The 12323-nt window shown below is 40.6% G+C and overlaps 1 protein-coding gene across 2 annotated transcripts in view; it reads left to right on the forward strand.

The window, feature by feature from the left end:
• RANBP3 (RAN binding protein 3) overlaps positions 1 to 12323 on the forward strand; it is a 48246-nt gene that overhangs the window by 31532 nt on the left and 4391 nt on the right. For both annotated transcript variants that reach the window (XM_037383813.1, XM_037383814.1), the window contains 7 exons: positions 2362 to 2481; positions 3109 to 3212; positions 5516 to 5594; positions 6465 to 6567; positions 7455 to 7579; positions 9526 to 9646; positions 10283 to 10425. In XM_037383813.1, coding sequence (XP_037239710.1) covers positions 2362 to 2481; positions 3109 to 3212; positions 5516 to 5594; positions 6465 to 6567; positions 7455 to 7579; positions 9526 to 9646; positions 10283 to 10425 — 795 coding nt within the window. The remainder of the gene's footprint in view (positions 1 to 2361; positions 2482 to 3108; positions 3213 to 5515; positions 5595 to 6464; positions 6568 to 7454; positions 7580 to 9525; positions 9647 to 10282; positions 10426 to 12323) is intronic.

A 12323-nucleotide genomic window follows, 5' to 3' on the forward strand; every position in this document is an offset into this window, starting at 1 on the left:
GTTTATCTTTACTAACTCAAGAACAAAGATTTACTGAACCCACAGTTTTGGATGGTTTTTCATACCTATTTTCCCTCACAAAATATATTAAAAAAAATTGCTCAGTTCTGTTTCTACTCTAATTGGTTCTTTTTAGTCCTAACTTTATTTCTAGCTGTGCTGTAAAATCTTGCTGCTGCTTGGCTGATGCCATTACTACCACAGACACTGGATTCCTGTGACTTGGGTGCCTTGGTTCAGTGGACTGATGGTCACAATGCTGCTTTTCCATCTCTTCAGATAGCATGAAAAAATAAATCTTCCTCCTATAGGTTCACCGCTTACTCTGCATGCAGAGAGAGTCAGGGGAGTACAGAGGGGTGGGAAGCTGTTGTCTCCTCCAGTGGCTGTTGCTGGGTCTGACTGGTGCTCCTGGCAGGCCAGAGACTGGGAAGCATTTACTGAATTCCTGGTCTCACCTGAAAGGGCTTTGGTTTTGAGCTGGGCAAACTGAGCAGCTCGCACATGTTCAGTCTTCCTCCTGGGACTGCCTAGCAAACCCAGTCCCCTGCCCGTGGAGGATGGCTTTACAGATCCTGGCTTGGTTTCTAACAATTGAATGTGGAATGGTGTTGGGAAGTGTGAGGGTGGAATGCATACAGGCAGCTGAAGCAAATAAGTAACATAAGTGTAGAGACAGGAGCTATAGTGGGTAAAACCCCAGAGGCAACAAATAAATTCCCTACAGGTAATGGTGGAGGGAGGGGGCAGGTAAAGACATCTAAGTGTTAACAGTTGTTTATTTGGTACTTTGAAAGTAATTAAATAGTAATGAAAGAGGTAATTCCCTGTTCTGTGCAAAATGTGTCCAGTCCTTTCCTTCCTGCAGGTATTGAGCCTCGTAAGAGATCTTGATGATCAAGAGGTCCTTGGCATCTTAAGGGATGTTGAGGAAGACCTGGGGGATTTTAAGGGTGTGGGGGGTTTGGGTGGTTTTTCAGGGTGGGTTTTTTTTCTGGTAGCTTCATTAGACAATGGATTGCTTTTTGGTGACACATTGAGCATAAAAGTAGTATTAACAATGCTGGTGTCTGCAATGGTTTACTTGAAATTCAAGTCTCAGTTAACTTTGAAGTCTGAGTATCTAAGCAGAAAGACTTCAAGTGTGAATGGCAGTTTAAGGTTTAGCGAAAGACTACTGTCATAATTCGGCAGCAGCAAGTAAATTCATTGCATGGATCAGTATGAAGGCTTTGTAGGACAGGCTTGTTACCTCTTTATGCCATTAGGGAGACATTCTATACATTTTTAACTTTTTAACTAGAAGTCCCTTTGATTTTAATGAAAGTCTAGAAATACTGACCTAGGAGGACACTTTCTGGTAGAAGAAAGCTCTTAAATGTGGGTGTTAAGGATCATTGAAAGCTGAGTGTTAAATGGTATAGAACTTCATAACTGAACATTTGCAATTTTATCAAGGAGTGTGGTGGGATATTCTTCATTCTCTTGGCATTTGTAGTCAGCTTCACCTGTGTGAAGCTTTGTCACAGCTGTAACTGGAGTTCGCACAGCAATTAAATGCTAGAGTCTGTCTGCAGGACGTGTGGTTGCTTGATAAGGATGAATGGTTACATCTGGAATTAGAGGTTTTGTATCAGTGATTGTTTAGGCAGATCTGTGGTGTAGGTTTGATGTACCACAGGGAAAGTGAGGGCAAGTACATGGCATTTTGTGGTTATATATGAGCCTACTCTGCCCTTGTTACAGCAGATGTGAGTCATTGTCTTATTTTACTGGCAGAAAAGATTTTTTTGAGGTCTCTGCCTTGTGCTTATACGAGGTAGTGGAGTGAAAATGTTCCCCGTTGTTGTCCTACTCTAAGCATATCTGTGGTAGCCTGTAGCTATTTGGGCGAAGCCTTGACTCTGTCTTGAAAATCCGCAGGGAACTGCAGGAGCCCTAAACAACATGATCCTTAAATGGGTACAAGCTCCAGCCTTCGAGCCAGCCTCCCTTGACTGGTGGGAGAGTCTGGTGGCTGAAAGTCATCAGATGTATGGGGAAGCTTGGTGGGCAGCTGAGCCCACTGTGCAGCCCTTTTGGCAGCAGGGAGGTACCGATGCTTATCCAGAAGGAAGACCTGTTAAGGAGATCCTAAGCTAATGTAACTTTTCCTTTTGTTCAACAGAATGCTTTAACCCTGTCTACTCTAAACAACAACAGAGGATTATTATTTTTTTTCTAATGCAAAATTTGCCTCATAGCTCTGGAGATGTTACTTGTCATTGTAAATGACAGTGTGACTCACCATGTTGTAACATGTGGGTTTTGTTTAGAGAAACTCCATTACCTAGGCTAAAGTTTTTGATTTCTTTTCTTTAGGCGGGCGAATGTCAGAAAAGAGAGTCCAACAATACTTCAGATGGTGACAGCTGTGAGAAGGCGGAACTAAATGCACAGCAAGCATTTGTATTTGGGCAAAACTTAAGAGATAGAGTTAAGGTACACATGTGTTTTGTTATCTTGACACTGAGTTGATGTATTTAAGGCTGAGCAGCAGTGGAACAGATCATTTGTTGGCATGAGCATTGCACAGTTTATAAAGTACTTTGAAGCCGCTATATAACAGGGTTAAAACCTCCATGTATGTATGCAAAAATAGAAGCTGTGAACACAGTTTGGCTGTTTAGTAAAACTTGTCTTCTAGACATTAATAAATTAATACGCTCCAGCATAAGAAGCTTTTTCAAATAAACAAATCTACTGCAGTCACAGGTAACGTCTAAAGCGTGATGTTATGCTTTCTCTTACCTTTTGGGTGAGAATTAAGTTGAAATGTTTTCCTAAGATGCTCCCATGCAACCAAGACTTCATGGAAAAGGTGAGAAAAGAAAATTAGGGCAGCCTGGGTTCAAACCGGTGCATGGAATAATTGGATTGTTGGTACCTCCTGTTGAAGACAGGTTTGCAAGGGTTTCCTAGCATAACAAAAGGAAGCGTAGTACTGGCCATAGGCTTATATTGTTTTATTGTAGAATGTGTTTGTGGATGGAACTTTGACTTGGGAAAGAATGAGCTCAAAATTTTGTGGTTGGTAAAAACTGTCAATATATACTTGTTCTTTTATAGCTAGGAGATGAAAGCAGTGAAACTGCCGATGTGCAGAACGCTGGCCTTCCTACATCAGATGTACCTTCTGCAACAAATTATTTTCTACAGTACATCAGTTCCAGGTGAGACTACAGGGAAACTTTTATGACGCTTTTTCCTTATTCTGTGTTCAGAATTATTTGTTGTTCCGCTCTTTGTTGGATGCAAGGTTATACTGGGTCAGTGGGGACCCAGGCTTCTGATGAATGGGGTGGCAAACTTCAGATCTGGGGGAATGCTCAATCATGTGGTCAAGGGAGATGCATTTGGCTCCATTTACCTGACCATGTTCTCACAAAGCTTCTTCGGTAAATTAATCAAGCATAAGATAAGTCTTCTCATGAATGTTTAGAAGGAAACACTGATGGAATAAATTGGAGCTGTCAGTAGAATCCTGTAGAGACCTGTGCTGTATTTGTGTTGTTCAGTGCATTTTATATATGATAGGGATAAAGGAAAGAATGGTTTAAAAGTTATATGTTCATGATAATAAGCTTTTCAGAGCAATACAGGGCGCTCGTATGAATAAGTAGGAGCCTAACTGGGAGGCCTTTGAGAGAATTTCTGATTAGGCAGTAGTATCAGAAGAAATTTGATGTAGGTATACATAAGGCAGCCAGGAGAAAATTGTGCTAATTATCTATATACAGTGGTGAACTCAACAGACAGCCTTCACTTAAGGCTAAGATGTCAGTATGGCTCTGAAAATGTTAGCTCAATATTGGTCAAAAAAGTGTTACAGAAAGAGTAGAAAACGGGATTTTTGTACTATGCAGCTGTGAATACAAGTAATAACTGGAAAAGCATGGGGGCAAATCCCGCTGAGAGTGACAGTGGCATCTCTGCTCCTGGAAGAACCTGAACTGCAGATTGAGGTCATGAAATAATGGCAAGAAAAGCACCCATAATGTGTGCTTGCCTTGTCCTTACATTCTGCGTTTTTAAGACCCTGTTGTTCACCATGAAGTTGGCACTAGGCAGTTTTGCAGCCTGAATCTTTCAACACTGAGCTTTTCAGATGATGCGCTGGAGAGGCAGAAAACGCCCCAGAGTGACTGTGTGGATGCCAGGTCAATGCCTTTCCAGAGACATGTCAGATTTTTTTAAAATCAGATTTGACAGACAATAATATCCAAATACTGGAATATTTGTTCATATCTTTCAACTTGTATCATATTTCAATTGAGTCTTCACTTTAGGAAGATTTATTCATGGTAGATCAATTACCAGAAACCTAGTTTTGGGTTTGCCTTTAAAAAAAAAAAAACCCCACAACAAAACACACAAACCTTAAGTATCTCTAAGTCGTGGTGGCTTTGCTTTTTAGCTGAGAGGGCAAGACATTATGATGATGAACTTGCAAAAGGAAAACTCCTCCCTGCGTGTAACATACTATGAGTCCTTAAACTGTATGGCACCTTAAACAGGTGCCATGGTAGGTACCAGTAGATCCCATTGAGTTCCCAGTTGACATTTGGAGCTCAGAACTGTAGTATTTAATTCCCTTAGTAGGCAAAACTTTCTGCCTCTGAGGATTTCCTCTGTTCTTGGAATCTCCTTGTTCAGAAATAGCAACTCTACCTGCACGATTTCAAGTTTGGTTCTTCTTGAATTGTGTAGTGACGTACGTCCCCGCATTTTCCAAACCTGGTGAAATGCACATAGGCTTGATTTCAAGCGGTCTGCATGTTCACTTAGGAAGCGTGGTGAGGTTTTAGAAAGATATGCCTGAAGGGCAGGCAGATGAGCAATGACTTGTGAAGTTTTTATAGTTCAGTAAAATAGTAAAACTCCTAAATGGAGTTTAAAATGTGTTAATTTAAAAAAAAATCATAAAAATGCCGCATGGGAGGAGGACTCTTGTCCTGTAAAGAAGGTGTAAGGGCTGAGGTTTGATTGTGAAACTTCTTGGCGAGGCTGTAGCACTGCAGATAGTCTAGTAAAAGGCGTTACTTACCTCTGCTACGTTTGCTTCAGTTACAATATTGCAAGTGGTTTTGTTTCAGTTCTTTCTGTTCCTGAGAAAATTGACCGAAAATGTGTAGTAGTTCAAGTTTTGTGCATGTAGAATGCTATTTTAAAAAGTATGTTACAGGATTAAACAGTAAGCCCTGACTTAGTGTTCAGCATTGTTTAGTATGTAATTAGACATCCAAAGGGAAGATATTTACAGTGATAAAATCATTTGTCTTCATTCTGGGATAATTCTCATTCTGTAAAACTAGTATGTGCTCTCATGTTACTAAAGAGAACTAAATTTTGCCTGTATTTGTGTCAAACAGTGCTTAATTTTTAAAGCCAGTGACAATTGCTCGCTTAAGGAATTTTATCACTGGAAGATAAACAGATATTTTCCTGACTTATAAAAACTGGTGGTTTTTTTCAGTGTAGAGAACTCTACAAACAGTGCAGATGCATCTAGCAACAAGTTTGTTTTTGGACAGAACATGAGTGAGCGGGTCCTAGTAAGTATCCACTGGGCATGAAACGTTGTCATCTTCTGAGCAGTTTGCGTTACGGATTCTCACTTGGGAATTTTGAGAAACTTTAATATTTGTCACTCTGGAGCATCGTTTCCCTTGTGGGTAGCTTATTCTGAGTGCAGCATGGGGGTTTGTTCAGCAGTGTGCTCCCAGATTTCCCTGCCAAGCTCTGAGGAGATCCAGCACCTTCTCTGTAGGGCGTGTGGTTCTCCAGTCCAAGCACTCTGTGGCCCAGCTTGCTGCTTTAAGCGGCTTCAATATAGATTTTTGAGGGTGTTTTATGTTCTGTCCCCTCCAAACTGAGAAGAGTTCTGCTACGGGACTCCCCCAGTGATGGGATTTCAAGGCCAGCAGTAAGGCAGCTGCCTCAGTACCTGGGTATGGTTCAGGAGATTCTCTGTTCGTTGTGTACCAGCCCAAGGTGTAACTTCCAGTGCCTCGCTGCTTCCTGCTGGTTTTATTGCTGTGTATTGCTGGGGCAAAAGGGAAACGTTTAATGCCGTGGATTCGTACCCATCCAACCGCCGAGCAGGGAGTTCAGTCAGGTGTGCTTTAAGCTGACCTGTAGCTGAAATCAGTTTGCTTTGTTGAACACAACTTCAAAATAAGGGTTGAAATTCAGCGTCAGTTCCGGGGGAAAATAATTTGAACTGGTTCTCAGGTCATGCTCCATTTGGTCCCTTGGCTGGGGCACTAGGACAGCCTTTACCGTGGAAGCATGTCATCCGTGGGGTGGTTCTTTTGCTGCGTGGTTGATAAACGCTAGGGCTTCCCTCTGTAATCGATTGCTAGTCTTGTTCTGCAAAATCTGTGTGTGTGTGTTCAGTTTACCACCTCTTCTTTTTGCCATAGAGTCCACCAAAATCAAATGAAGGTAGTACAGAGAGTAATAAGGAGAATGCTGCTACAGAGTCTGGGTCTGAATCATCTTCTCAGGAAGCCACACCAGAGAAAGGTGAAAAACAAAACATTGTTTTAGGAATGGTAGCTAATCCTTGCTTAAATGATTGCTTTTTTCAATATCCTGTTCCTTTATAAAAAATAACATTATTTTTTTTATGTTGCCCTTACTATCCTGTAACCAAAGATGGAGGCTGTGGGTGGGAGGTGTCATGCTGGATGCTAGTTTCTCCTCTCCTTTCATCTTTAATGTTAAACACATACAGGCCACACTGTTGTGGGTGGGTTTTGTGGTCATTCTGCAGCATAAGGGAGTATCTTCAGCAGAATGAAAGCAGAGGGAATTAGCATGGCAGGTACTGGGAGTGTAGAAGAAATGTGGCAAACTGTTTAACAATTCTGTTATATTTCCAGTGACTGAATGTCTGACTCAAATGTATATTGTATTGAGTGGGTGCACCAAATGTTTTGCATGAACCGAGAACTGTTTGCTGGATTTTAGACTTCTGTGACTCTTCAGATTGGCAAGGTTTTCTGGAAATTTGGGGAGCTATGGGAGTTCTCCAGCAAGCCAAAATAAAAGTGGAAGATTAATTGCGCTGTATGTGTGTGGGCACAACCATATAGCTGGTAGCAGTATCAGTACTGTTGGGGCACCTACAGATATGTAGGTGTCCCTGTGTTAGCAAAGGCTTTGAAATATTGTATGCGGGACAAAGTTTTTCAGTAACTTACCTCTTCTGTCCTTTGTGTCATCTTGTGCTTTTAAAACAAGTCTTAAAAGGCAAGCTTTAACTTTGGTTCAATCCAATTTCTGGTCTTCTATCAATGTTTGTCTTCTGCACTTTTATTTCTCCAAACTCTGGTGTACTTGTGTGAGAAGTTTATAAATCTTACAAAATTATACGCTAATCATTCTCAAACTTTCAAAATGCTGTTCAGCTAATAATATTTCAGAATCGCTGGCAGAGTCTGCAGCAGCCTACACTAAAGCAACAGCAAGGAAGTGTTTATTAGCGAAGGTAGAAGTGATTACTGGGGAGGAAGCTGAAAGTAATGTCTTACAGGTAAGAAACGGATCGAGTAGAGGAGCTTTTGAGTTTATGGGATTCATGTGGATGTCCAGTGGAGGCACATCACCTGATTCCCTACAACTCTGCTGTCCTCTAGATCTCTGATGTACTTTCTTGTCTCAGAATTCAAACCTTGGATGTTTATTATCAGATCCTTACTCTGTTGTTTCTTAATTTCCTCATTCTGAATAAATGTTAGTGTTCTGGCCATCCAGATGAATATTAAGCATACTTTCCTGAATCCATCACATAAAGGCTTCCATTTCCTACAAAACAATTCTTTGAAGAAAATTTAAATGAACCAAATATTTTTAACTTCTTTTAAAATTCTTCAGTAGTACAATAATTAAAAACTCAGAATGGACTATTATGCCAGCACTCTGGCTTCTTGCAGAGCAGAAACCATAAAACAGTATTCGAGTTTGTCTTGAGGTTCCAAATTGAAATAGTGATGTTTAAAGGGCATTTGGTCATGACTTAGACTCCTGCTTTTATTTGTGATTTTTTTTTTAAACACTGTAGTTATTCATTAACTTGAATATACTTACTGACCTCAGTATGTCCTTAAGAAAAGCGTACGAGGCTTTCATTCATGTAAAATGAAGTGGTATATATAATTCCCCCTTCTGCTTTATCCTCCAATTATAGGGGGCTTTTTTCTCGATCTTTTAAGTTTCTCAGCACTTGAACTGCATTATTTTTTAGGGATAGCTTTTTGTTCGTACAGACATGCTGGTCTGTTGACACCAAACAGATGCACTGTGTCAGCAACTAATGTATATCAGTTATACTTGTATTATCCTAAAAAATAATCCATAATGTTTGCCGCTTTGGTTGTCTTTTTACCAGATATAAACAGGCTTTAAATAGTTGTCCTGGTACTTCTCTGTTTCGATATAATTCAGAAATTCTTGGATGCTTCATGTAATTGAACAAGATGCTGAAGAGATGAGTCCCGTTTCACTTAGGAAACCCACAGCTTTTGGTAGCTGAATAATTAACAGAGGGCTGATGTGCATGTGTTGGAACTTAACAGACCTCTCGCTTATTTTCTGGGGGTTTTCCTGTGAAATTTAACGCACTGGAATCCCAGATGGGATTTTTACGGACAGAACGATGTTAATGTTGCGGAAATGAAGAATACAGAGCAAGGTGTTTTGTGGTGGAGAAAATGAAAGGGAAGGAGTGAAAATGGAAGTATATTTTCCACCTAGTATGTGCACGTATGTGGGGAGCTTGAGGAGTGATGGTGTTAAGTATGAAACCTCAGCAGTGACAATGAAGCTGGATTAGAGAACGGGATATAAAGCAGAGAAGTTCAGCAGGGCCAGCAGAAGCAAGCTTTTATGGGAAGCAGGAACAGCCCTACCATTAGAAGGCACAAAAGCTGTACTTTTTCAAACTGATGAACCAGGAAGGCAGGAAAAATGCCTCTTACTTATTCATGACTTCATGTCAGGATAGTTGATAATGAGTTAAGATGTTTGTTCATTCTTTCTTCCTTAATACAGGAAGAACTTTGCTTTGGTTTTGTTGTGCTGGGTCTTCCCAACAACCAATATGACCTTTAGTGCACCTAAGACTTCTTGTACAAGAACTGACTGATCTAATAGATGACTCTTAACCATTTTCTTATCATAATAAATTTAGACACTTCCACAGAAGAAAATCTTACCTGAAAATTATTCTGGTTGTTTGAACTTGAACAGAGGTATTCTTTAAGAATATATACTCCTGTTAATAAAACCTTATGAAACCAGACAGCATATTCTGAGGGATTTATTGCAAAAGAGAGGACAACTGCTTTGGTTTGCACAGCTATAAACAGTTTAAAATTCCAGTGTGAAATCTGATTTTTTGTTTTAACTGGCTGTAGTGACTAAAGATGTATATTATTACTTCAACCAACCACTGTACTACAGAGGCGTTCTCTCTTACAGATTCAGTGCAAGCTCTTTGTATTTGATAAAAACTCTCAGTCTTGGGTGGAAAGAGGTCGAGGACTTCTCAGACTCAATGATATGGCCTCAACAGATGATGGAACATTACAGTCTCGGCTGGGTAAGAGGAACCAGGGGAAATGAGGTACTGGATGACAGTCGGTGCTATTTTCATAGGATGATTCCATGACACACAGCTGCATCCACTTTAGGTTGTGTCTTAGCTACAGCAACTCAGAAGTATTTTGGACCCTTTCTCTTGCTTCAGTTTATGGCCCTTTCCTTCAAAGAGTATCTTTTCATATCCTCCTATTGGAGCAAATGTTGCAGTTACTTTTTTCCCTGTGAAAGCAAGCTGTATTTAGCAACTGAGTATTTGACTAGAAATTTATGGTCATGTTCTTCAGATCTGGGCGCTTTGGGACAGGGTGCTTGTGGCGGGGGAGGTCTCTCTGAATAGTGCACAATTGTCCAGACTGGCAGGAATGTGCATTAGCCAGAGATTATCAGCTCAGATCCAACCACTGGACTTTGATGTATTAACATATAAGACTTTGGAGTAAATACCTTGAGACATGACTGATAATCTTTAAATAGCCTACATTCTTCTGATTAACAGTTGTAACAAGATTCCTGTTGTAAGGGCTTTCCCTTAATATTCTTTGTGAAGAGACTTAGCTTTTTATTCTGTGAATGGTTATCTTGGCTGTTTTGAGCTTGCTGTTTCTACCTAACTGATCTTGTATGTTGGCTTTAGTGATGAGGACTCAGGGGAGTCTCAGGTTAATCTTAAATACCAAGCTCTGGGCTCAGATGCAGATCGATAAAGCCAGTGAGAAGAGTATCCGGATCACTGCCATGGATACAGAGGACCAGGGAGTTAAAGTTTTTCTTATATCAGTGAGTACCGTTTTTTGTTTACATCTTGACCTTCCTACGAAAACTGGTGCTTCCTTATGTTGTAGTGGATGTAATGCTCAGTAGTGCCAAGTGACAACGGGCACACACTGAAACACAGAAAGTTCTGGCTGAATATGAGGAAGAACTTCTGTGCTCTGAGGGTGACAGAGCACTGGAACAGGCTGCCTGGAGAGGTGGCGGAGTCTCCTTCTCTGGGGATATGCAAAACCCGCCTGGCTGTGACTGTGCAGCCTGCTCGAGGAGAGCCTGCTTTAGCACCAGCTTGGATTAGTTGATCTCCAGAGGCACTTCCAACCTTGACCGTGCTGTGATTCTGCTTCCCGTTCTTCCTTGCATCCTACCTCCTTACCCTGACCCTCTCCCCAGAGTCAAGGGGCTTGGCAGACTTTGCTTGTCTTAAAAGCCTTACTAGTTGTGAAGAAATTCCACGTAAAAGCTGCCCAAGGTTGTCCAAAGAGTAGTCCACAGAGTAATGATATCTGTTCTGTGCCTACTGAGACTATAACTGTAGTGTAAGATTAATGCAAATCATTTTTTGCTATAAAGGGAAACAGGAATTTCATAAATCTCTAATAGCTTAACCAAAATTAAATCTACCAGAACTTGTAGTGCAGAAAGCTGTCATTGCCTGTGTGCGGTGTGGGTGGATGTATAGATGCTCGCTGGAAGTGAAACTAAATCTGTCAAGAGCATTGTGTTAACAATGAAGGGTAACACATTTTAACTTTGATTTTCTTTTAATACAGTATTCCAAGCAGTAGCAGGACAGTGAAAGTGATACCTATGATTGCTAAATGGGGAAACTGTGATTCCAATTAGAATTAATGAAACACTGGGGGGGTCATGATACAGTGGGCAGGAAAGAAAGGTCATTCCCTAATGTCTGCTGGGAGCACTTAAGGGTTTTGAGAGGTCTGAATTGCATTCATTTGACTTACACTGATTCTACTCAAGGAGTTGCTAAAGAAATAAATAAATGTTCTTATGGATCAGAAGCTAAAAGAATAGCAACAAATGGTCAGATGCCCCTCTGACGTTAGGTTTGTAGGACTAGGATCCGGATTCCCAGAGTGGGACTTAATGATACCAAATAACCATTGATTAGAAAAAGCTGTGAAATTAATGGGGAACTCTTTTTCTCAGTACTTTTTTCCTAGATTTGAAAAGTTTGAGTTAATCTGTCATCAGGTTGTTCACTAGTGATTTTAGTACTGATGGAAAGTATCTTGTATGGAATAACTTATTCACTGCAGCTCGCTGCAGGGGGATTTTGCGGATGTAGAGGTGACTGATGGGGAGGATGGAAACAGTTTTTTATGCAAGAATCTGAGAAGTGCAGTTGTTACCTTACAGTTAACTTGGGCTCATGGTAATAGTAGTTAGTCTGACTTAATTGATGTAGTGAAGACAGTTTCATATTATTCAAAGGGAATTAAATACTTGGTTTGACAGGCCTAAAATCTGATTTTGAATTTGAAGGCATGAAATGGCCACTAACCTTTGAGAGTAACAAAGATAGATTCTTGGGCGGGTTGTCACAAATGCCTCCTTCTGAAACAGCTGACCATTGTAAGAGAGAGTGTTTAAAAAATAAATCAATAGAAGGCTTGGAATCATCACCTGCCTGACTGCATGCCCAGTCAGTTTTCTGATTATACCCTAAGTTGAAATTTTATGTTGGTGCATCATGAAACATCCAAGTGACTTGGTTGTGATTAACCAATATGTGAAGTTGAGTGATGAACCTGGAAAAATCTGTGCAAGACCAACTTTCTTTTTAGCGTGAGCTTTTGGGAGGTGCCAGGAAAGCTGTGTGACTCTGAGTGAAGAAGGTTATTTAAAATCTGCCTGTACTGGTCACGTTAGCCAGAGAATGT

The sequence above is a fragment of the Falco rusticolus genome, chromosome 4, assembly GCF_015220075.1.
Source record: "Falco rusticolus isolate bFalRus1 chromosome 4, bFalRus1.pri, whole genome shotgun sequence".
In the NCBI taxonomy this organism is placed as follows: domain Eukaryota; kingdom Metazoa; phylum Chordata; class Aves; order Falconiformes; family Falconidae; genus Falco; species Falco rusticolus.